The sequence below is a fragment of the Gopherus flavomarginatus genome, chromosome 5 (assembly GCF_025201925.1).
Source record: "Gopherus flavomarginatus isolate rGopFla2 chromosome 5, rGopFla2.mat.asm, whole genome shotgun sequence".
Classification (NCBI taxonomy): Eukaryota; Metazoa; Chordata; order Testudines; family Testudinidae; genus Gopherus; species Gopherus flavomarginatus.
In genome coordinates, this window is record NC_066621.1 from 70,750,087 (window position 1) to 70,775,609 (window position 25,523).

General features: G+C 38.8%; 2 protein-coding genes across 7 annotated transcripts in view; one reads left to right on the plus strand and one right to left on the minus strand.

Moving 5' to 3' along the window:
• The window catches only part of ANO3 (anoctamin 3), a 390,484-nt gene that overhangs the window by 34,484 nt on the left and 330,477 nt on the right, over positions 1–25,523 (minus strand). For all 5 annotated transcript variants that reach the window (XM_050955262.1, XM_050955263.1, XM_050955261.1 and 2 more), the window contains 2 exons: positions 18,677–18,773; positions 13,581–13,641 (listed from right to left, as the gene is read on the minus strand). In XM_050955262.1, coding sequence (XP_050811219.1) covers positions 13,581–13,641; positions 18,677–18,773 — 158 coding nt within the window. The remainder of the gene's footprint in view (positions 1–13,580; positions 13,642–18,676; positions 18,774–25,523) is intronic.
• MUC15 (mucin 15, cell surface associated) lies at positions 114–13,126 on the plus strand. Of its 2 annotated transcripts, none has more exons than XM_050955437.1 (4): positions 114–242; positions 3,691–4,449; positions 6,222–6,377; positions 10,643–13,126. In XM_050955437.1, the coding sequence occupies exons 2-4, from the start codon at positions 3,729–3,731 to the stop codon at positions 10,798–10,800; spliced, it is 1,035 nt and encodes a 344-aa protein (XP_050811394.1). In that variant the 5' UTR covers positions 114–242; positions 3,691–3,728; the 3' UTR covers positions 10,801–13,126. The 2 variants fall into 2 exon arrangements, with proteins under 2 accessions (XP_050811394.1, XP_050811393.1); XM_050955436.1 differs by lacking the exon at positions 114–242 and adding an exon at positions 1,549–1,623.

The following is a 25,523-nucleotide window of genomic DNA, read 5'->3' on the forward strand; positions in this document are numbered from 1 at the left end:
TTTCTGTGAACTCTGTAATGGTAGCTCTTAAAGACAACTGAGAAGCAGGTTAGTCTGGTTCTCAGGTGTTCTATTACACACAGAGAAATACAGCCCCACCTAGTTAAGTTTCTACAGTGCATTCCTGATGAGTGTGACAACTGCATTTACAGTACCTGCGTTCTACTGTGTTCACTAAACTAATTGCACTCTGTGCCGCAGAAGTATTTCAAACCTACTTGCATATACTGTAGAGCTAAAAGGTAAGTGTATTTTTGTTAATGAATTTGGCTAAGTAATCACAGCAGCATTGATTTTTTTGACAAGATATTTGGGTGAATGTAGGGACTGGGTAACCAAACTAATAGCAAAACTACTCCATAAGGAAAACATTAAAAGACAAATTAATTTGGGCCAGTAATTCCAAGATTTAACAGCAAAGATAGGCACAGATGTAAGACCCATAAAGAGAAAGATGAAAATATTTCACTGTACTTCAAAGTTTGCAGGAAAAGCAATTATCAGCACTTTTAAGAAGTGATTTTAGCAAGTAACTTTAGGATCTGCTCTTAATGAACTAAGTCTAGGAATCAACAGCCTGAGTCTGTCTACCTGGGCTGCGAGGCATGGTTGCATCTGCAGTGTAGACATACTCAAGGAGTTTTGCCATTGACTTCTATGAGGCCAGGATTTCACTGTGTGCATGCACATATGCACACATATGAACGTAGAGGAGGAGCCATATACAGTAGGAATACTACCAAAAAAGATCAATAAAATAAAGTCAGTGCTTTAAGTGCCATTAACCAACGTGTGACAGGGATTTTCACTAGCCTTTCTCCTGGGTATTCAGTTTTAAGCAAAATAAAACTAGTAAAAATATGTGATAAGCCCAAACCTTGTTCAAAATTATATTCAATTCCAAAGTCGTAAGCTACCAATGTCAAATGGTTTGTTTAGGGATCTGTATGTAGTTCCATCTATATGCCCTGATCTTGCAATGATATGCCTGCAGACTTTAGTAGGACTCCACACTAAGAGAGGGCATGAACACGTCATTGAAGGATTTGGATCATAATGAGGGAAGAATCTAAGTCAGAGAGTCTGATTCAAATATCACTTACACAGCGTGGACCTTAGTGTGATTTCAGTATAGTTACTTACAGGTGCCAGCAAGATCAGAATCATCATATCAGATCACTTCTCCTTTTAAAAGATATTTTACAATTAGTGGTTCAAGCTAACAGGAAAAATCTTTAGATTCTGGGTAATCTTCTGTTCATCAGATTTTGGCTAGTCCAAGGTGCTGGAGCTATAATATCTGCAGTTGTCCTATAATACCACTGTTTGCATATTAAGCTCTAAGGGCAATGGGTGGCTTTCTAGGGCTGTAGGATTGTTTCTGACCTGAATCTTAATGCTACACTAATACAAGACTGGTTAATTATTAGACACCAAGGGTTTCCAAGAAATGCAACCTAAATATAGCCTTAGAACTACTGTAAAAAAATAATAATCTTTGTGGCAAGGTGTTTTCTCCCTTTTTGTCCCCCAGGAAAAAAATTACAGGATTAAGGAAACCATGAAAAGCACATTGTTCAGTAAGGATGCTGACTCTTTAGCATTATGAAACAGAAATGAAAGGTACAGTTAAAGTGAACCGTTAGTAATTTCCCTTGGTAGTTTCAAATTACAGTCAAGGTGAAATAAGACATATGACAAAACTCACTTTGTTCAGTAATGACATGGTTACTGATACAAAGAAAAAAAAAAGGGTCATGCCAGTGAGCTAAAACAATGGTACTTTCAAGATGAAAGAAAATATTTGAAAGCTTAGTAAAAGCTCATTTAAAATTCTGTTTGCTATACTTTTCTGTAATTATTACTCAGATTGGAAAAATGTCCCTATACCCGGGTATAGTGAAAACAAAGCAACTTCCATTAATATAATTGTGAGAGTTGGCTGCTCAGTTACAGAGTTGTGACTTCAGATAAGCTCTAAACTGAAAGTTGCAATACTTATTTCTGTAAAATAATAATAAAAATAAAGTTTTTAATCTTTTATTTTTAGCTGACTAATTAAGGAATATTAATCCCACCTGGCAGATGACCACCCTCTATTGGGAGACTGATCAATTTATCAACATGGAAACAATATTTATAAATAGATTGCTGAAAGCTGAATCCCACAAATACACATACATTCAGATTCCAGTCCTGGGCCCTACATCTTGTACCCACAGAAGTCAATGGGAGTTCAGTCACTGACTACAATGGGAGCAGGATCAGACCTAATGTCAGGTTCATTGACTAATAGCTGAAACTGAACCATATCATCTATCAAATGACAGAAGTCTTTGTAGGGAGGGTGACACAGAGACAAGCTGGCTTACTTGTTAATTGCCAGTGTAGACAAGCCTTGTGAGTCCCTATACTCATTCCTCTCCCCTGCTGTGCAGAGAGGAGCAAAGCTATGGAAAACCCTGTTAGATTTATAAAGGTGAAAGGAAAATGGGCCAGCCATTGGAGCTGAAGGGTTAAAGGAGAAGGAGCCAGGCCACTGCCTCTAGGCAGCATGTCTCCTTCCTACAGGCAACAAAACATGCCTAAGTATAGTAGGTTAATTAACACTACTGAAAGTGGCGCTAACCTCCACATTTTAGTCTGTGATCTCTGGGAAGTAATGATAGCATGATCTCAAGCTGTCACTGTTCTGGAAAGCTAGATAAGCATATGGCAATATGGCTGTCTAAAGACCCAAGAGATTGGGGATCAGAATTCTTCCTGATCCTTGGTTGAACATTTGCAAATCAGGGCACACTCCACTGCTTTGGTGTTGGACAGAGAAAGGAGTTCTGCTTCAGAAATGCAGTCCCACTAATGCCATGGGCTGGCTTAGCTGCTGAACTGTCCTGAATCCCCTGGCAGCAGCTGTATTCCTGTGATGGTCTCCCCCTCAAGGTCACAAAACATGTAAGGGAAATCATGACCTTCAAAGGCTAATTACAACAATTACGCCACTTTGCATGGGAACACACTTAGCTCTCCAGCCTTGCCACACCCCTATTACTCACATATTGCTGGGAGTTACCCTCTGACCAGAAAGCATCAGTTGCTGGAAGCATGCCCTTTCAGGCATGGGTCTTGGTGCAAGGGGGTCTTGGTTACACGTAATAGCAAGTTATTACAGACTGTGAGCTGTAGAATGGAGGGGAGTATACAGCTTTGCCTATGGAAGCATGCAAAAACCTTTGTTGCGGAACAGTAATGCTTTGGGAGAATATGATTACTATCAAGGAGCGTTAAGTTCTTAACATGCAAACCTTCAGATATGTCTACATTGCAATTAAACACCCACAGCTGGTCTGTGTCAGCTGAGTTGGGCTCATGGGACTCAGGCTGTAAAACCGTGGTGTAGATGTTTGCACTTGGGCTACAGCCCAGGGTTTGGGACCCTCCCCTGTCACAAAGCCTTGGGCCTGAACGTCTACACCACAATTTTACAGTCCCCTCAGCCCAAGCCTGACTCAGCTGACACAGGCCAGCCACAGTTGTTTAACTGCAGCGTAGACATACCTTTAGGAACCTCCATGACTTCACTTCTCTAGTATCAAGCCACTGTAAATTTTCATCAACATGTCTGGGTCTTCATTTGTCCAGCTCTCAGTTTCACATAATAAATTAAATCACAGAACTGTTCACTTCTTTCAGGTTCTCTACATAAAGAAACAAACCACAAAGTCAATATCATGCTGCCTTCCAGTGGAATTCTTTTTATTTTGCTGCCGGTTAGTTTATGGTGGACCAGAAGCAATGGTTACAATAGTACAGTCAGTACAAACACTGACAATAGTTCAACTACAGATACAACTCCACCTACACACCAAGGAACTTCACATCAGTTAGGTCTTACTGAAGATAATGGAATAACTCCTTCTGCTATAAGCTATGTTGCACCAACAATGGGCAATAAAAATGCAACAGAAAGTACGGTAATAGAGAGCATCACTCAAAGCAACAGTGTATTTCAGAGTTCCTCTAACACAGTGTTATCTTTGACTTCACATGTGGATAAGGGTTCAACAGAGGGCACAAATACCTCTGCCAAAAACATCAACAGAATCTCATCATCTTCAACAATATCCATAACCATGAGTGACACTTCCACAGTGACTGAAAGCAACATGCCTATAAATACTGGTGGATCATCGAAAACGGAAACAAAAAACTTCACTTCAGTCACCTATTTGACCAGTTCTACTGCAACAATCTCCACTAAAGACTCTCTAAAGAGCTCCACGGAAGTTTCATCCACGAACAGTCCATCAAATACACTGACCACATTATCCACACACAAGAGTGGCAGTGTCACAACAGACTTCAAAACAATTTCACAGACTACAAAAAATGTACACCAGAATTTCACCAACCATTCTATAGTCCCATCAAATCCGAAAGAACCCAACAAAGGTAAAGGTTTAATTACAGTAAAAAAAAGTTCAACAAAGTAATGATGCTGAACACTAAAATGTTTACATTGTCTGGAAAGCTGTAACTTTGTTGTGTGAACTGCTTCAGATAAAACTAGACCTCATCTGAAAGTTTTTTGACATTCAAAAAAAAATGTAGGTTTCAGAGTAGCAGCCGTGTTAGTCTGTATCTGCAAAAAGAACAGGAGTACTTGTGGCACCTTAGAGACTAACAAATGTATTTGACTATAAGCTTTTGTGGGCTACAGCCCACTTCATCAGATGCATGGAATGTAGTAAGAAATATATATGCATACAGAGAACATGAAAAGGTGGAAGTAGCCATACCAACTGTAAGAGGCTAATTAATTAAGATGAGGCATTATCAGTAGGAGAAAAAATAAATTGTAGTGATAATCAAGATGGCTCATTCTAGACAGTTGACAAGAAGGTGTGAGGATACTTAACATGGAGAAATAGATTCAATATGTGTAATGGCCCAGCCACTCCCAGTCTCTGTTCAAACCCAAGTTAATAGTATCTAGTTTACATATTAAGTCAAGCTCAGCAGTTTCTCGTTAGTCTGTTTTTGAAGCTTTTCTGTTGCAAAATTGCCACCTTTAAGTCTGTTACTGAGTGACCAGAGAGGCTGATGTGTTCACCTACTGATTTTTGAATGTTATGATTCCTGATGTCAAATTTGTGTCCATTTATTCTTTCGCATAGAGAATATCCGGTTTGGTCAATGAGTACAATCCCCATGCTCAAAGCATTTAAAGCAACAAATTAATCATTTCTTAAGCATAAAGGACACAGAGTGCAAAACACTAGTGACTAAAACCTTCAATTTATAAATAATGCCCAAATGGATTGCTTACCTTGTATTTTATTACTATCAATTTGGTTAAGCCTGGGGAAACAATACAGAGTAAAACCAAAAATAGCATTTCTCTATTCTGCTCTTTCAGATTCAGGTTTCAGTGAATGAGAAAGGAAGATCAGGAGACACAGTATTTTTATATCATTAATTTGCCTGTAATCTTTTATCATCAGACAGAAAATGCTTTTCAGCATATACAGTACAGTTTACACTAAGAACTGGAGGCTATCTTCATGCTTTCAAGATTCTCTCTATAGCTCTAATAATTACAATGCATCAAGACTTTTTGCCTAAAGTGACTTTGAAAGAGGGCATTCAAAGAAGATCTAAAACTTTTCTCTGAATTTTCACAAAACCCAAGAAAAATGCTGGGGAGAAAAAAATATTTTGCTACCTGAAAAACTGAAAAAAAAGTTACAGCCAACACTTTCCATTTTTCTGATTTTGGATGCCCAACAAAGTGTCTGAAAAATTGGGCACCCAAAACCAGAGGCACCTAAAACCACAGGCTAGCTTTATAGTTTGCTCTAAATACTTACAATTGTTAAAGAGATTTTATCAGAGGGCAGTGCAAAAGGCCTTATGGTTAGAGTAGGTGTCTGGGAACCACACCTCGTGGGTTCTATTCACAGCTGTTGGTCAAATACTTGCTTGACTGGGAAAAGTTATACTAAAACATTTTTGTGCCACAGTTTTCCCATTTGTAAATAAGAGAGTCATACTTCCTTGCTTCACAGGATTGTTGAGGGGCTGACTTAACTATCGTCTGTAAAGTGAAATATGTCAGAGTGGGCCAGATTCTCAACTTGTGTAAAATGTCAGCTGAGGATCTGGCCTTATAGATTTATAAATTTTCATTGGAATAATTTCTCTATCCTTTTTCTCTCTCCCAGAGAATCGCCACAGTGCAGGAGTAGTGTTTGGTGCGATTGTAGGAGCCATTCTAGGATCTGCATTAATTGGTCTGACTGGGTACTTTATATGTGGGAAAAGAAAGTCTGGCTCATTTTCCCATCAGCGACTTTATGACGACACAAGGAGTGAACCAGGTAAAGAATATCACAAATGTTCCTGGAGTAGAAGGACTTTCCTATTCTGCACAGAACTCTGGAGTTGAAATTTTGTCCCACGGAAGTCAATGGAGCTAGGATTTCACTGCTATTTTTTTTTATTTAGATTGTACAAATCAGTTTGGCAAATGGTTTTTAAGCACATCCAGGGCTTCTCAGTATTCATAAACAGGGAGAGGGAATTTTAAAAAAATCTTTGGTACATTTTGTATTGAGAGAAGAGTTTAGGGTATTTCTGCTCTACACAGTTAATCCCAAGTGCAAGCATCCCACAGCAAAGCCCTACTGGCTTTATTTTGTCCTCACTGTTCTGCAATAGCCTGGGTATGCCTGGAGACATATCTCATAGCTTTGTGCTGAGACACTTTAGAGGATGCTCTCTCAGTCAATTGTAGGAGGATCTGTCTGTCCTTCAGAGGAAATTGTGGGAAGGCATTGGAAGACTATCAGCAATGGAAAGATTTTGCCTGTGTCCTCACTGCAAAGTTGCTGGGTTCCAGCCCAAGTTAAAACAGAACTTAGACACTAACCCATACTGCCATTTGAGTGCATAAAGCACCTCCAACCCAGTGTCACAGGTTTTTCTGTGTGGATGGTAGGGAAGTTTGGCCTAAAATCCAGGTTTAACTGTACAGTGAAGATAGTCCCTTTAGACTTTGATACCATTTCATATATACAAAGTAGCTGAACAACATGCAACACCTTGGCCCTAGCTGAGTAAGTTCATACTAAGTGGAATTTGTACAACTACTGAGTTGAATGAACAGCAGTCATTGCCAATCAGTATCATTCAGCCAGTGGGTTATCTGCAAACTCCCTCATAAATAAATCCAGGAGGATACCATTCATGTGTTTTCAGAACTTCAGTACCCAAAAATATTCATGCTCACAAATTAACATGGGTTATACAGAATAATTTTGAGGTACCAAGGTAAAATTGTAATCAAAGAAGAACATTAATGAGATACATCAACTACAATATCTACCATAGAACACCACTAGCATAAAAGACTGCAACACAATTAGGCCATGTCCATATTTTGACTGTGTCATATTTTTGTTTAAAAAACAGTTTCTGTTAACATGATCTTTGATCCTGTAATTTGATCTGCACCCTTGTGGATAATGGAACTGCGCATGATTGCAAAAGTCCTACCTGTTGGAGCTGGTTGTGGTATTAGTACCAGGGTTTTGCCAGCATTGCCGCTAAAAGTGGCATAACTGTTAAAATACTTTTGAAAAAATTTGCAAATAGTGATCTGACTGCCTTGAGACTATCTACTTTTGAGAGTGGTTTGTAAAAAATCTTCATTAGCAAAACCCATGTTAGCAGGAATAACGATGGAAGTTTCCAAAGACATGCACATTTGTATTTATGGTCTCAAGGTGTAAAGTGCACACAAAGATTAAAAAACTCCAAACCAAACAAAAAAACCTCACAAGGCACAAGTAGGTATCAGTTACTGTACAAGTAGCTCTAAAGGAGAGAAATAAATCAACAGTCTAACTCAGCATTTTAATAGGCATTTTCTGTCTTTAGGTTTGCTTTTGTGACTGCTGTAGCTTTGAGGCTGAAGGCAGAATTTCACTGTAGTGATCCATTTTATTGAGCTGCCTTGATTTTAAATTCTTGCTATTTTGAAATGAGCCAGGCATACATATACCTTACAAGTTAAGAGTCTAGCACTCAACATATTAATTCTATTATGCTTTTCTGTCTAGCATAGACTAAAGAGCTTTTTAATTTTCATTGCCACACAGAATTAGTAAAAACCAACCACAAGACAACATTTCAGAACAGAGATCTAAAATTACTGACATAAAACATAGCCAAGCATATTTTCAGCATTTTCTCTTATAGACAATAGATAAGTGTTTAGTAAACTATGGCCTCTGCATAATTATTAATGCATAGTAGCCAGTGATCAAACACCTCCAGAACATTTTTTCCCATTTGTTGAAACATCTTGCACTCAGATTATCGTAGATTTTATTTTTTGATTACAGTGCATACTTTTCTCTTAAACAGGAAACTAATGTGTAATGTATCTAGAAGTTTGTGAATACACACGTATGCACATACCCACTGATCTGTCCATAGCTGTATACAAAAGAAAAAAATGAGTGTTCCCACATTCAAAACATGCAGGGGAAGTGAATTAAATTTCTTTTACTCTATTTTTAAAATCTCTCCCCCATGTATGTGTATGTAAAATGTAATTCTTAATGTGTTGAATCATAATTTGGAAAACAATGCCATTGTCCGGCTATAATGGAAGTAGGACAGTAGACACTGGATGTGGTTTAATTAAGCCTCAATTTTATTCTTAAATGACTGGGAGTACCTGGCAGATATAAGCGTACAGTGCAGGTAATTCCATAATCAGTTAAATACATACCTGATCAGCTTTCATCAGCTCTTCTTACCCATCCTGGTTCCCAGCCAATCTGCTGTTGGAGCCTCACCATCCCTCCCTCCTCCTGCCCCTGCCCCCGAATGAGGGTTAAGGGGGGGCGGCTATAATGGATAGTGAGCTGGTTTCCTGCCAGTCACAGGAGCCCTGAACTGCCCTCCACTCCACCCCCCTTGCATTTCTGCTCCTTTAAAGAATACCTCCTTTACATTCTTTACCAATCCATTTTACTTCATTAATATACTCTTCCCTACAGAATCCTTGCACTGGACATCTGCCCCACATTTACATAATGAGTTGCAACATCATATCCGAAGTTCTGTTTCATGTTTGCACCAGCTAAGGCCCCTAGAACTTCCAGTGCATAAGGCAACCCTTCTCCCCCCCCCACATACACTTAATGTTGGCCAATCTGGCAGCGAGGGACAAATTCCTTCCCAGACCCCTGAGAAAGGAGTGAACAGCACAATGTCCACAGCAGGTCCTGACAAAACCTGATATTTAACCGCTTCCATGGGTGGGTGCTGATCCACGTAAAAGAGGGCTTTTCCTGCACTGCATGGACCTATGTAGTCTCCTCTCTCCTCTGGTCCCCTGGTGGGAGGATGGGTCAGTCTCCCCATGCTGAACTGGACTGCCACTGCAGCAGAAAGTCACTCCCTGGCTCTCTAGCCCTTAAAGGGGTGCTCACTTTTTCCAGCACACCAGATAATAGCCCCCACTGCTCCATGTGTAGAGAGGTCATTCATGCACAGCTGTTCCATTATTATTAATATAGATTTATATCACAGTAGCACCTGGACACCCCAATCAAGACTATAGCCCTATTGTGCCTGGTGTTTGATACATGTAACCTTATTTTCTGTTACAGATAAACTATGCTGATTTATTGTATATGTCCTGTAACATGTTACTAGTAGGGCCATAATGAATTGTGCAAGCAAGTAGTGCACTTTGTAGGCATAACCCCTTCCCCCAAAACCCCAAATAAAAACAAAAAATTAAAGATCCATGTAAGTGTTTATGATAGTGGATGGTTAAACACTACCAATTCTGGCATAATTATGGACCTATATTGCACAATATACATTTTGGACACCAATTGTTTTACAAACACAATTAGATACAATTAACTCAGGCTTAAACAGAGACTGGGAATGGTTGGGTCATTACACTAACTGAATCTATTTCCCTATGTTAAGTTCTTAATTATCACTTCAAAAGGTTTTCATTTTCTCCTGCTGATAGCTCATCTCAATTGATTAGACTCTTCCTGTTGGTATGCATACTTCCACCTTTTCATGTTCTCTGTATGTATAAATATCTCCTGTCTGTGTGTTCCATTCTATGCACCCGAAGAAGTGAACTGTAGCTCACGAAAGCTCATGCTGAAATAAATTTGTTAGTCTCTAAGGTGCCACAAGTTATCCTGTTCTTTTTAATCTAGCCCCAGAGTCATTTGGATTATTCATCTTTGAGTAAAAAAAATTAACTGCCATGTTTTTAATGAAACAGTGTTGTTCTTTTTCAACTGAGGAGAGGAAAGATGGTCTTGTTGCTAAAGCACCACTCAGTAAACAGACATCTTGTGTGGGCAAGCCACTGAGAACCCAATCCAAATCCCTTTGAAGTCAATTTACTGACTTCAGTGGGCTTTGAATCAGGTCCTGAATCTTTCTCTACCTCAGTTCCTCATCTGTAAAAAGGGGACAACAACTTTTTTCTACCTCAGATGTTGCAAGACTAAATTTATTAATGTTGAGGCACTCAGACACTAAAGAGATAAGCACCACTGAAAAACCTATAAATAATCATGATGTATTTTTCCAGGTCTCCGATTAGATAATTCATCACATGATGTGAGCTTTGGTGATTTGTCTTACTATAACCCCAGCACAACAAACGAACCAGCAGCACCGAACAGCAGAGAAAGACCTTATGATGGCATTCCACTGGGTGACATGACTTCATCTCAACCCTCAGCATAATGTCTGCGGGTAATGTCCGCTGGTTTCAGATTACAAACTCGTTTGTGATCTACGTGCCTTGTTTTACATACATAATCCTATGGCTATTGACATGAAAGGCTTTGGATTGCATATCTGAAATCGTAAGATATATTAACACATGCCAGTCATACACTGCTGTGCCAGAGCACCATTGTCCCAGTTGGTAATTAAACTAAATTCAATGCTCAATCTGCTTGTGTGTTAAAAGGCACTATGCTATCTTTTAAAAAACAATATTAGCAAACTGCACAGAAACAGGCAAAATCCTGTTTGTTGCACCTGGGCAACTTCTTTGGGCTTCAGTTGAGGTTGCAAACATATAACGGAGCAATATACGACCAGAACTCTAAGGAAGGTTTAGCACCAAGACAAAATAACCATAATGACTATCTTGATGAGAAGCAGTTTTCTTCAAATGTCATTTCCATCAGATCTGCTTCTCAGGGGATTTCCTCCTTGCCTTGATATTTGCATCTTCCTGAGAGAAAAAGCTACGCGGCACTGGTTTTAATTACATTACTTAAAGCTTGCTATTTGCCAGGCCAAAGTGAATTATTGTTTAGCATGAAAAGAATTTGCTCACACAGTTACAATTACTACAAAAAGAAGACCACAAGAATGAATAGTCAACTTCCTCCTCCTCTGCACCAGTTGGTCTATTATCTACATTGCAAGATAGGATCTGTAGAAATGATGCAGCATATTTTGGGATGGGCTACGTGGAAGGAAGGAATTCTCTCTGGGTAAAAAATATAAAAAGAATCCAGAGAACCGCAGACTAGTTTAAAATCTTGCTCATTCAGCAAGTCTAAAAATCATTGAGACATCCAAAATAATAGTATAATGTATCAGTTTATAGCCACCTAAGATGCCTAAAGACATAAGAAGAGTTTTAGGAAGGTAAAATATTACTGGTAAGAACAACATGATGCTTAGGGGTCTTAAAGATTAAGGGGCCTAATATTTGTGTGGGACATATGTTTATTGCTGTGCATCTTAATGTGTTTTATTAAGAGTGGACACAGTGGAACTACACCCACAAATATCAGCTGAGAACCTGGCCATGAGTGTGTTAAGTTCACAAAGAAAAAAAGAAATAAGATGTTAAATGTCACTCATTTGCAACTGTGATAATCTAATGTAAGTGAATATATGTAAGTGTATAAGTGAACCATGACTATAGGGAAACAAAATTAAAATCTCCATCACTGTGCTGGGTCTTCAAAGCACCCTGAACTGTCAGAGATTTGACCATGAGGGTAAATGGAATTTCCCTTGGACTTCTTTTTCTGGTATACCCTCTGCTTTAGAGAGTATCACAGGGTTGATACAGGATCCAGGTCTAAAGAGCAATTGCTAGAGGGCCACTCTATCAGTGCTGTCTGCCTCAGAGAAAGCAAGGACTTTGCCTTAGGACTGAGGAGAACCCAGAAAAGCTCAGGGGAATATTTCATTATTCTGGACATTCATACTAAACAAAAAATTGACACAAGTAGCCCCTAGGTGATAGCTAAGGACTGCACACATATCTACGTATTGTATGCAGAAGGACAAACCACATGTCCATGAATGAAAAGTTTTTGTGGCTTTATATAATTAAATAATTACAGGAACCATTATGTTGTGTGCTTACAACAGTGAAGTGGGGATGTAACAATGAATTGCCACAGCTGCAAGCATTACAAGTGCACACACCAGATGTTTTCATTGTTTTTGTCTCCTATTGATCACCCCTTTTTAAAAATTTTAATTAAGTTGTTTGCATATCTATTTTTGCCAGCAAGGACATCAAAACATGAATGATGTTCAACCACATACTGTGAATTAACACTTTTGAAACCCCTTCTCTTCCCCTTCACACTTGCTGCATCCAGGAAGGTGAGAAATGCCTGTTCATGTGTCTTATATAAATACAGCATCTGCGGAGCATTTAACCTCATCACAGTGGTGCAGCATTGGTTTGAATAGAGGCAGTGCTCTGTGTGGACCAATGTTAAAGTCTCAGAGTACAAATATGCAGTACTTTCACAGAAAGAAGTATCTACCCATCTATCTCAGATATTTGCAGCATGCTAATCTTGTCATAATCTAGGTGTCGCCACTGACTTCCCATTGCAAACTTGTTATTGACTGCAATGAAAGATCACTGGATCAGACCCCTCAGTGTTGTAAAAACTGCATTTGACTGCTTTTGAACAAAGAAATGTTACACAATGGCAACTCCTGTTCAAGAATCACCTCTGAGCATTTACTTTTTGTTTGATTCCTCCTGGTGTGAGGCATGATGTCACAGTGAATGCAGAGAGGCCCTCAAAGAACAGAATAATTACATGAAATCTTCCTGTAAATAGTTAGCACAAAACCATTTGACCTGCCTTTAACTCACTGTAAGTAGCCTTCACCTACAAGCTTTCAAATCTGTTAATCTTACAGCGCTCCACACTGGATTACACTGATTTTGGCCCCAAACCTTCACGTTACTCTGTGTGAGTGGACCCCCATGAGGCTCTGCACACATGACATAGATTGCAGGATTAAAGGCCTTATTTTTTTATTCGTTACATTTTGAACATAAATTAGTAGTGGAGTATTTTTTATGTCCTATTAGTACAAAAACTGATTTGATGAAAATAGGAAAAACAAACAAAACATGGATACTACTTGCTTAACATTACATTAAACTTCAAATCCCTCTAAAACTAATAGTCATCTATAGAAGGAGAGGTGAACAGAACACTTAGCAAGGGAAATGGACTTACCCCATATTGCCATAAAAATAGCAAAGAAGACAGTCCCTCCATTATCGAACAAATGTGTAACCTAAGCAGAAAGTAAAACACATAATGCAAAATAAATAACAATACCACTTTACATTCATATAGTATTCCCCCCTACACACACCAAAAAAAATATCAAAACATGCTTTACATGTTTTAGACCCCAAAATATAGGCACCCTAATAGGAAGCTCTAATCCCACATAAAGGTGCACACATAATCATTTACATGCACAATTCCATTCATCCCTCACTATTCCCATTGCTAGTCGAGGCCTGAATCATCTTTCACTGCAATTCCCACTCTGGCCTCAGTCATCTTTAATGTGTCTAAAATACTGTCTCAAAACTCACTTAGCCAGCTATTCTGACCACATCCCACCAGTCTTCAAAATCTTCCTTGGTTTCCTCTCACCTGCCATGTCAGATTTAAATTCCTTGTCTTGTTCTTTTAGGGCCTGAACAACTTAAATCAGGCCTACCTAGCCACTTCCATCTCTTTATTTACCTCTCCTCCAGGAACGTTCCTTGTCTAATCATTTCCTTCATTCTCTCTTCCTTCCTTGCAACTCCATGCTTGGATCCTTTCTCTCACTTGGTCCACCAGCCCTCCATGCTTTCCCTTTAAATCCCTCTTGAAAATACCTTTCCCTTCTAAACAGTCTGAAAATCCTAATCACTCTCAAAATGAAGAATAAAACCATCCAGATATTAACAAAAGATAATGTCAAAATGAAGTAATTATAGTACTACGGTATGTGTAACATTCCACCCCTCCATCGCTTTTGCAGTTTGTTGCACCCTATTGTCCATTTTCTACTTTACAGTGTAAACTCTTTGGGACAGATTTGTTTTATCTGCAAAGTTCAGATAAAGTTCATGGTGGGTAGATAAATTGTAATTGAAAACTGTTACATGCCTATGTGTCAGTTTGAGTGCCTTAAGGGGGTTTGTTGTCCCAATTTTGAAAATGATGTCCTTTATGTATTGTTCAGGGTTCATTTTATCCACCATAGAAGTACAGCCATTTCCATGGTAGAAATCCAGCAGTCACTGTGTATGAGCCACAGTAGGCAATAGTACTGTATTAGGAGGCTTAGGTGAAGAATAATTTCTTCTACTGAAAGGGGATTTTAGATAGGCAATTGCCAGTGATGAAATTTGGTCAGGGATCATGGGCTGAAACATATTTTAATGAAACAATGCTATAAGATGTTTGGTGAGCATCAGTGACCAGAATCTCAGGTTTAAAGTGTCATTTGAAAGATGACATACATCATTACATTATATTGGAGTAAACCGGTGAAAGAAAGAATTTATGGGCAGGCACATTTGATAAAGGAGCACCAAATAGGGAAATTAGGGAAAAACAAAATTGAAAAGCAAAGTTTTCATAAGTGGTTTTAATAACTAATGCAATAAAACATTGAGTATTTCTAGGCATTTTCATTGTTTCAAATGAGAAGTAATAGCTTCATTTTAGTAAAGACTTCAGCTTAGATTACAGTTTAATTATTGTTGATTTTGTTCATCATGTAAGGCCCAGTCTTGCAGACTCTTACTCATTCAATAACCTTACTCTTGAGGGTAGGATAATTGATTTAATGGGATAGCTTGGATAAAACCCATTTAAAAAAAAGTAAAAGGTTTGCAGTATTGGGCCCTTATGTTGTAACTGACTATACTGTGGTCATCAGGAACGCTGTGCTTGTGAGGTGACGGTCTCAAAGGTTATGGGATATTGAAGGGATTGACAGTTTGCTGAAGGGAGGTCGTAACGCCTCCTAGCAAAACTACTACATATAATAGCTGCCTTGTTTTGTCATTGGGGTTGTCCTCTGTAGCAGACTCCAGTCCTGTAAACCTGACAAATGTACATTTTTTTCAAATGAAAGACTGTCATCATTATTGCATCTGCTTTTAGAAAATAAACACTGAGCAGGTGACACAGGCTATTCTGTAAGAGGGAAGATAATTAAATATTAGAAAAACTCTTGAAATCCTCATCATTTATAAATCCAGGAGAAAAAGCTAAACCATATAAACACTGTATTGCTTGCCAGTATGTTTGATTTTCTCTTGTATGAAAACACTTCTAATATTGAGTAGAGTTATTAAACACACAAGTGTTAGTAGTATACAGGACTCTGTTTATTTTACTGTGCTGAAGAAAATGGGGAAGTTATTACTTAATGCCAAAGATCATCAAGCACAATATGTTCTTTGTGTGAATTATATAATTGTGTGAAACTTATATGCAAATATGCCTTTGGCTTTGTTTTTCTTTTGTTATAATAAAAGGAATATAAAAGCAAAGTATTTTATGAGACTGAAAATCTGATTGGAAAATGAAAGCAGCAGGATTTACAAAATTTTACAAATGAATAAAAAGTGCAAATGTCCCCAGATTTGTAATGCGTGGCAGGTTGGGGGAAATCTGTGCTCCAGATCATGCATTTTCTTTAGAATGACCAGACCAGTTTTGGCCTGTAGCCTTAGTAATAAATCAAGCTAGGATTTTCTCCTAAAGCAAAGCAGGGTGGGCCGAGATGGCTGGGCCTTTTGATTGGAGACCTCTGCATAGAAGCGAGAAGTACAGACAGTAGTGCTGGTGAGTCAGGGCATGTGCTATAGGGCAACATACTGTTGAAGACAAGACAAAAACATAAAACGAAGGTGCTGATCACCTATGATTGTTAAATAACTCTTTTTCAAGAACAAGAGTGTGAACCCTGGTGTCCTGGCCAAATCACACCTTAAATAATTATATTCTCCTTAAATTAATACCCCAGTACTAATTGATTATGTTATTCTTAAGGGGACATATCAAAAGAAATGTCATGGTCCAAATTGTGCTCCTTACAGCTGCATGGAGGGGATGACACAAGGAAGCAGCCTAGCCACCTTCACAACATTATCTTCCATCTCCCCAGATAAGGGTAGGGTTTTCTGCAGATCCTGTGATCTGCCTCTCAGGAGGAGGGAAATGGTGGGCCAGGGGCAAGAGTGAGAGAAGGAAAAGTGCATAATTTCCATCCCACTCTCTCAAGCCTTGTAAAAAATCACCAGGGCTCTGTTAACTTTACTGTGAAGTTTGGTGCATTGCAGAACCTGTCAGGTTGGGTTCTCATTCTTAGTTTTGGTGGGTAGGGTGGGCAGCTGTAACAGAACCAAAAGAGGTACTGCATGGCCCCTGAATCAGGCTAAATCCTGGGAGCTGGGAAAAGCTGGCCAATCAGTGCCCTTCTCCCCCAGCTGGTCAATGGGTACCAAAGATTCCTATGGGAGGAGCTACCTATTGTCCCTAGGTGAGTGCCTCCCTCTATTGCTACCATCACTGTCCCCCTTTCACCTCTGGTCTCAACAATTTCCCCCACCCATTGATGTGCGTGGGTGGCATTGCAGCTCAGGCATGGAATGCCATCTCTCTCTCTCTTCCAGGCTAGTGTTTACAAGGGTGTGTGAAGTTTACAGCTTTAAACCTGCAACTTACATAGCAAATACAAGAATGAGAAAACATTTCTTCTGAGATAGGGATCCTAAAATGACATTATTTAAAACTACTACATTTGAGATTGTAGCGTCCCTTTCAGTCAACTGTTGGGCAGGGCTGCTGTGGGCTATCAAACAGCTGCATTCCATAGGTGATGGGCAGCACAGTACAGTTTGTACAATGCCTTGTGTGCATTTGATGAAAGGTGTTACATGCAGTATATGTACAAGTATTACTACAGCTGGTCAGAAAAAACTTTGATGGAACCAATTTTTGTCAGAAATGGCACTTCTATTAAAATCAAGAGGCTTCCTGAAATCAAGTCAATTTCATTAAAATTTTGTTTTGGGGAAAAAAACTCCAACAATATGAAAACATCCCATTTCCACATTTTGGAAATTAAACATTTTGATTTGTCATTTTGAAATGACTTTTTGTTGTCATTGTTTGTGTTATAAAGTAAACTAAAAATCAAAATTAAATGTTTTGATCAAAAAATTGGTTGCATTTTCTTTTCATGGAGAATTTTTACATTTTTGGGCTAAGTTCCAATTTGAATTGAAACCAAATTTCAAAATCCTTTACAAACTGAATTTCCTTCTCAATTTATTACCATCATACCTTAAAGCCAGAGCCATTCAAATGTCTATAAACAATACTGAGCTCTAAACAAAAATTATTTGATTGTGCTGAATAATTTTGAGAAAGAAAAGCTGAGACTGGTTCCAGCCTTGGTAATGTAATACAAACCAAGGTGTCTTCATATATGTGTTCATTTATATACACTGCTTGCATTCAAAAGCAGTCAATGTTTATGTTTGATGGACAGTTTCCTGTAGCAAAAGATTTGACTGTGTAGGACCATTGCATTAGGCACACCACAGGAGCATTATAATTCTCTATAATGAAAAATAAAATCCTTTAAAAAGAATAGAAATCCAGTTATCAACACTACAGGAAAACAGAAAAGTGAGAACGTAATCATATAGGAAAGTAGAAAACCCAACCAGAAAAAAAAAAGTTTGCTATATCATCGGGGCTCTTCAGATGGACAAAAATAGAGGTAAGAAGAAAATGCTGCCAGAAAGTCATTTTTAGAATCAACTGTAGGGTGACCAGACGTCCCGATAAAATCATGACTGTCCCAGTTTTAAGCCGTTTGTCCCACGTCCCAACTGAAGTACAATTGGGACGCCATTTGTCCCGATAGTTTGTTTCAGGAAGTTGCTTCTGTCTTTGACGGCAAGACTTATTACCCTCCGCTGAAATGCAGCTGAAGAATGTCAGCGACTGAAGGACCCTCCACTGAATTGCCGAAGACTCGGATGGCTGAGTGTAACAATTAAAAAGGCGCTCCCACCCATGGCGGTCCTGATATTTTATTGTTAGCATCTGATCACCCTATTCATCAACTGAAAGACAAATAGATGCTGAGTAGAAAGGCTGCAAATACTTTTGTCATTGAAAAGTTGGCACAGCATCACCAAATTGTAGCGGAGCCTTTGCTGAAATAACAGCAGCAATTGTTATGCAGAAAGAATTGACTTTTAGATAGCATCAGCTTGCAGCACAAAACTAATAATTACCTTCGCATATATGCAGCTTTCATTGAGTTTCTGTAGCGTGCAATTGCGTTCGCACATAGGGCACATGATGGTTTCATTTGCCTCGCAGATCTCTTTGCTTTAGTAGAAAGATGGGAAAATAAAGATGATAAAAAGGCTTTCAGCATCCTCCACATTTTTCCAGACCCAGGCCCATTTATATTCTTAATTGCTTCGTAACATGCTTCGACTGTGAAATAGGTTCATTAAAAGTCTAATTTTCAGTGATAAATTTAATTTAAGAGCCAAATCCTGGTCCCACTGAAATAAAGAGGAGCTTCACAAATAGCTTCAGTGACAACAGGATTTGACCCTAAGCAAATAACAATCACCTTTGGACCTGATACTGCAGTCCATACTTCTGCTAACCACACATGGATTTCAACAGAAGTATTACATGCAGTAGAAATGAAGGATTGGTCCCAGACATCTAACTAGCAAAGATAGATAGCGCTATTTATAACACCCTTTAAAACACAGGGAGCAGATCCTCAGCAGATGTAAACTGGCATAGCTCTGTCAACATTAATGGAGCCATGTCAATTTACATCATCATCTGAAAGATCTGGCCTAGCATGTGTAAATTAAAAAAAAAAAAATCAGATGGCCAGTGACAAGGAGTGAAATTCTAGCCCCAGTGAAGTCCAATGGAGATTTACACTTACTTAAATAGAGCCAGGATTTCACTCAAGACATTTAATGTCAAAAACATCTAACGCAGGTGGCACCTAGTTTTATAGGGGAGGGGCGATCTCAAAGGGTGGAGAACTTCTAGAATTTGTATTTCAAGTATTTGTGTTTAATTTCCCCCAAGATTGAATCATGTATGGGGACAAAATAAAATGAGCTAGTCTTCTTATGACATTTCATTGGTTGGAAAAAAATAATAGTTCTCAGATATTATAGTACTTCAGAAGGCCCGGATGCTTAAGTACATGAGTAGTCTCATTGACTTCAGTGGGACTATTAGCATTCTTAAAGTTAGGCACATGTTTGAGTACCTTGATCAGGACACACAGGAAAATAAAGCAGACACAGGGATGGCTTTTAAAGCAGAAGACAGCAACTTTTAACAGAGTCACAGGTTAAAGCCAGAAGGGACCACTAGATCACCTAGGCTGACCTGTATATCACATGTAGGGTATTAACACCACCCAGCACCTGCACATTGATCCCAATAACTGAAATGAAACCAAAGAATTACAGCCCACAGGAGACTACACTATTATGTGTCACAGGAAGAGAATAGGAAGGACCAAGGTGCACCAATGCCCAAGGCCCCCACAAAGCAGGGAAATGATTAAGTGAGATATACCCAGTTAATCCTGGAAAGTGACCTACACCCATGTGCTGCAGAGGAAGGCAAAAAACCCAAGGTCACTGCCAGTATGAACTGCAGGAAAATTTCTTCCCAACCCCACATAAACCCTGAGCATGTGAGCAAGAACCAGCCAGCCAAGCACTTGAGAGAGATTGCTCGATTCCATCTCAGAGCCTTTCTCTGATTAATGTCCCATCTCCAGTCATGGCCATCCCTGATGCTTCAGAGGAAGGAGATTGAAAAAAATAAAAAAACGAACACACCACAAGACTCACCCAGAATACAGAAAAGATCTTCCTGACCCCTGCAGGTGGCCAGTTGAACTCTGAAGCATGAGCTTTTAGGATCAGTAATGGGGATGAAGACTGTGTAATACCTCACTGTCCCACAAAATACTAGATATTTATTAAAGCAGCAAAGAATCCTGTGGCACCTTATAGACTAACAGACGTTTTGGAGCATGAGCTTTCTTGGGTGAATACCCACTTCTTCAGATGCATCTGAAGAAGTGGGTATTCACCCACGAAAGCTCATGCTCCAAAACGTTTGTTAGTCTATAAGGTGCCACAGGATTCTTTGCTGCTTTTACAGATCCAGACTAACACGGCTACCCCTCTGATACTAGATATTTATTGTGGCTAAGGGTGGTGTTAAATGGACTCCTTGTTAAATAACCATATCAAGTGTTGGCATCTTTAGCCTAACCCATAGGATTCAAATCACTTCCAAATCCTTCTTTCCCCTCCCCCTGCCCTTCCTCCATGAGGGAGAATGAGGGTACAGATTAAGGGTATTCTAGTCTGCAAAGCCTTGCCCTTCTTCCTGCAGACTAATAGTTATCCTGAATCCCCCACTCATGTGTACCTCTCGGAGCTGGCCCCTTTGAGTCTCAATGGACACTAGCCAGAGGTTACTACAAAATTACCAACTCCATTTAACACATCTTTGAAGTTCCTGTCCTAAGTCCTTATCTTTTTAGCGCTGGCCAACCAAACATCCCTTTCCCCAGCTGAACTGGGGCTGCACTGGCCCCCTGAGGCAGTAACACATATAATACAAATGCAAAGGAGTCCAGTTTGATTTTGGTTTACACAAACTCTGCTGGTTTGGGTTCTATTAAGGATCTCATGGAATCTGAACTCACAGCTCTAATGAAAACTACCATATTGAACTTGGTATTTACAAATGCGCATTCACATTAAATCCCATTTCTGGAACAATAATGGTGCAGGCTGTGCTCTCTCCAATGACGTTTATATGGAATTTTAGCTAAATTTTCTCAGTAATGCAAGTCTCTAAATTATTAAATCTTATAAGAAAATTAGGAGTTGTCAAATAAATTGTTCTAAAAAATCTCTGAGCAGGAGAAGCACAATAGCTGATTTCAGAGACGTGCATCAATGCATGCCTGTGTGTCTAGGAATAGAATTTGGACCTGTATCACAAGTCTTAATATGTAAGGGAATTTTCTTTCAAGCAGTTAACTGCAAAGAAAGATCACTACAGTATAGTACAATAGATGATGACAATATGAACCATAAAAAAAATAAGACAGATTGTGCTGCTGTAACTGAGAATTTAGACATTAAAGTATATAAAACATGCGGTTGTAATCTATGAATGATGGTGTTGAAATCTTCTTATAAATCCTGTTTTAAAACCCCTGTTTGTTTCCAACAGCTAAACTCAAAGAAAAAGTTACAGCAATACTAGCCCAGATTCTTATGAGCAATTCTCGGCAAAGCTATTAATTTTTTAGCAAATTTGGTGATCATGACAAATGTCAGGATAACTGCCCTTGCCGCTAAAATCCTCTGAGCAAGAATAGCATAGATAGAAGTGAAAGCATTCTCCTACTTCTTTGCACAGTGAACATCAACCCTGACCTGAAGGTCCAAACCCTTTATTGGTCAATAGGTGCTTAAATCTCCATGGTCCATTCCATTCTTGGCCTTTCTGAGTTGAGGCTGTTGATAAGAGGAGCAATCATGGGCATGTTTCATGTGATGTGTAGAAATCTCTCAAATGCAAACTACTTTAAAAACAACAAATTTATTTCTACATAAGCCCCTGAACAAAGGTGAGGGGAAAATCTACACCTGTCTTTGATTCTGATGTGTGGCTTAAATATACGGTTGGTTCTGCACATAATTCATCTGAAGAAAAGAATGCAAAATATGGAAAGAATTAGAGGTATTAAGTGATTAATCGCAGTTAAACAATAGAATACCATTTATTTAAATTTTTTGGATGTTTTCTACATTTTCAAATATATTGATTTCAGTTATAACACAGAATACAATTTGGACAGTGCTCACTTAACATTTATTTTTTATTACAAATATTTGCACTGTAAAAAAACCAAAAGAAATAGCATTTTTAAATTAACCTAATACAAATACTGTAGTGCAATCTCTTTATCATGAAAGTTGAACATACAAATGTAGAATTGTATACCAAAAAACTGTCTTCAAAAATAAAACAATGTAGGCTCTAAAGTTCTATATGTCCACTCAGTCCTATTTCTTGTTCAGCCAATCGCTCAGACAAACAAGTTTGTTTACATTTGCAGGAGATAATGCTGCCCGCTTCATGCACTAAAGATTCATATGTCCCTTCATACTTCAACCACCATTCCAGAGGACACGTGTCTATGCTGATGATGGGTTCTGCTTGATAACAATCCAAAGCATGAGGATCAGTGTATATTCATTTTCATCATCTGAATCAGATGCCACCAGCAAACGGTTGATTTTCCTTTTTTGGTGTTTCGGGTTCTGTAGTTTCCACATTGGAGTGTTGCGCTTTTAAGACTTCTGCGAGCATGTTCCACACCTCATCCCTCTCAGATTTTGGAAGGCACTTCAGATACTTAAACCTTGGGTCGAGAGCTGTAGCTATCTTTAGAAATCTCATATTGCTACCTTCTTTGCATTTTGTCAAATCTGCAGTGAACGTGTTCTTAGAATGAACATGTGCTGAGTTATCACCCGAGACTACTTATAACATGAAATATATGGCAGAATGCAGGTAAAACAGAGCAGGAGACATACAATGAGTTAAGTCACAAATACAATGAGTTAACTCCCCCAATGAGTTAAGTCACAAATTTAATTAACACAATTTTTTTAATGAGCGTCATCAGCACGGAAACATGTCCTCTGGAATGGTGACCAAACCATGAAGGGGCATATAAATGTTTAGCACATCTGGCACATAAATACCTTGCAGTGACGGCTACAGAAGTCCCATGAAAATGCCTGTTCTCAGTTTCTGGTGACATTGTAAAGAAGAAGAGGGCAGCATTATGTAACAATGCTGGTTCTGGCGGGACAGAACTGAGAGTGCCAATTCAGGACAAATTGCTTAAAGCAGGGCAGTTACAGCCCAAGGCTGGGGTTTTTCCACCTTTAAGGCAAATCAAACCAGCCAGCCAAAGAGGACTTTGGTCTCACTCCACTGGCTAACCACAAGTCACACAAGCAATTCCCTTAGACACTCCAGTTTCCCAGTATCACCACCAGTGCCACTCATTATTGGGACAAATGGTTATGAAAACCAATACCCCAGTAAAAGAAAAAAGGCTTTCCTGATCCCAAAGGACCAAGCCCCAGACCCAGGTCAATATACAAATCAGATTTAACCCACAAATCACTTTAGAATCCTTTAGAATCTAAAATCTAAAGGTTTATTCATAAATGAAAAAAAGATATAGAATCAATTACATGTATGGAATCAATTACATACAGTAATGGCAAGGTTCTTGGTTCAGGCTTGCAGCAGTGGTAGAATAAACTGCAGGTTTAAATCAAGTCTCTGGAGTACATCTACAGCTGGTATGGGTCATCAGTCCTTTGTGTAAAGCTTCCATTTGTAGCAAAGTCCCTCCAGAGGTATGAAGCAGGATTGAAGACCAGATGGAAATGAGGCATCAGCCTTTTATAGTCTTTCCCAGATGTAAGAACACCTCTTTGTCCTTACTGTGGAAAATTACAGCAAAATGGAGTCTGGAGTCACATGGGCAAGTTCCTGCATACTCTTCTGAGTTACAAGGCCTATCTGCCTTCTCTCAATGGGTCAATTGTATAGCTGATGGTCCTTAATGGGCTATCAAGCAGGCTAGGCAGAGCTAACACCAACTTGTCTGGGATGTTTCCCAGAAGCATAGCACATGTTTGAAATACGGACAGTATAGAGCCAATATTCATAACTTCAACTACAAAATTGATACACACATATAGACAGCATAATCATAACCAGCAAACCATAACCTTGTCTTAGACACCTCATTTGCCCCCCTCTACACAAGATTTGGTGCCACTACAGGACTTTGGTTGCAACCATGTTCTATATGGTCCCAGTTCAAATCAATAATGTGACACATTATCTGCTGTAAATGTAAACAAACTTGCTTGTCTTAGCTATTGGCTGAACAAGAAGTAGGACTAAATGGACTTACAGGTTCTAAAATTTTGCATTGTTTGTTTTTGAGTGCAGTTAAATAAAAAATCTACATTTGTAAGTTGCACTTTTACGATAAAGAGATTACACTACAGTACTTGCATGAGGTGAACTGAAAAATATTGTTTCTTTTAATCATTTTTACAATGCAAATATTTGTAATAAAAATAATATAAAGTGAGCACTGTACATTTTGTATTCTGTGCTGTAATTGATATCAATATACTTGAAATTGTAGATATTTAATACATTTCAATTGGTATTCTATTGTTTAACAGTATGATTAAACACGCAATGAATTGCAATTAATTTTTTTATCACAATTAATATTTTTGAGTTAATCACGTGAATTAACTGCAATTAATCGACAGCCCAAGAAAGAATTTTAAGAGCTAGGAGGGCCTTCAATATGTTGCACACTTTAAATCTGTCTCACAACCTGGTCAAGAAATGGCAACTTCATCATTAAATATATACCACAACAAACAAACAAACAAAAATATGGGTTGAAATACTGCAGCTTCGTTTGTGCATGTTGCGCCCGAAGTATATAACTCAAACTCTGTGTCAAAGGTAATTTGATACAGATCCACTGGGTTTGTTCTGATATGGCTACATCCATCTCCCAACAAAATCAAGGAACTAGCTGTCACCACTGGAAACCACAGGCTGAGGTTACCATGCATAGCAGCCCTAATACCAATGCGGAGCCCTGGCAACAAAGAATAGGACTTTTGCTGGAATGATCTGCCTTGCCCATCAGCTGTCATAAGAAAATGAAAAGTCCCCTGGCTCGCCAAGCTACTCTGCTGACAGCAGTGAGAAAAACATGTTTTAAAATATGAGCCATATATTAATGTTTGTTGGAGATATTTATACTTTATATTTATATAAAGGTTGGCTTCTTTTCCAATTACCGTCTAATTGCGTCAGTTCTACAATGCAAGTAAATGGTACAATGGGGATAAAATGAAAAAGCCAAATGATCAGATTTGCTCCTGAACCACTAGAGGGAGGATTTGTATTTCCCATGTAGCAGACTTTTAC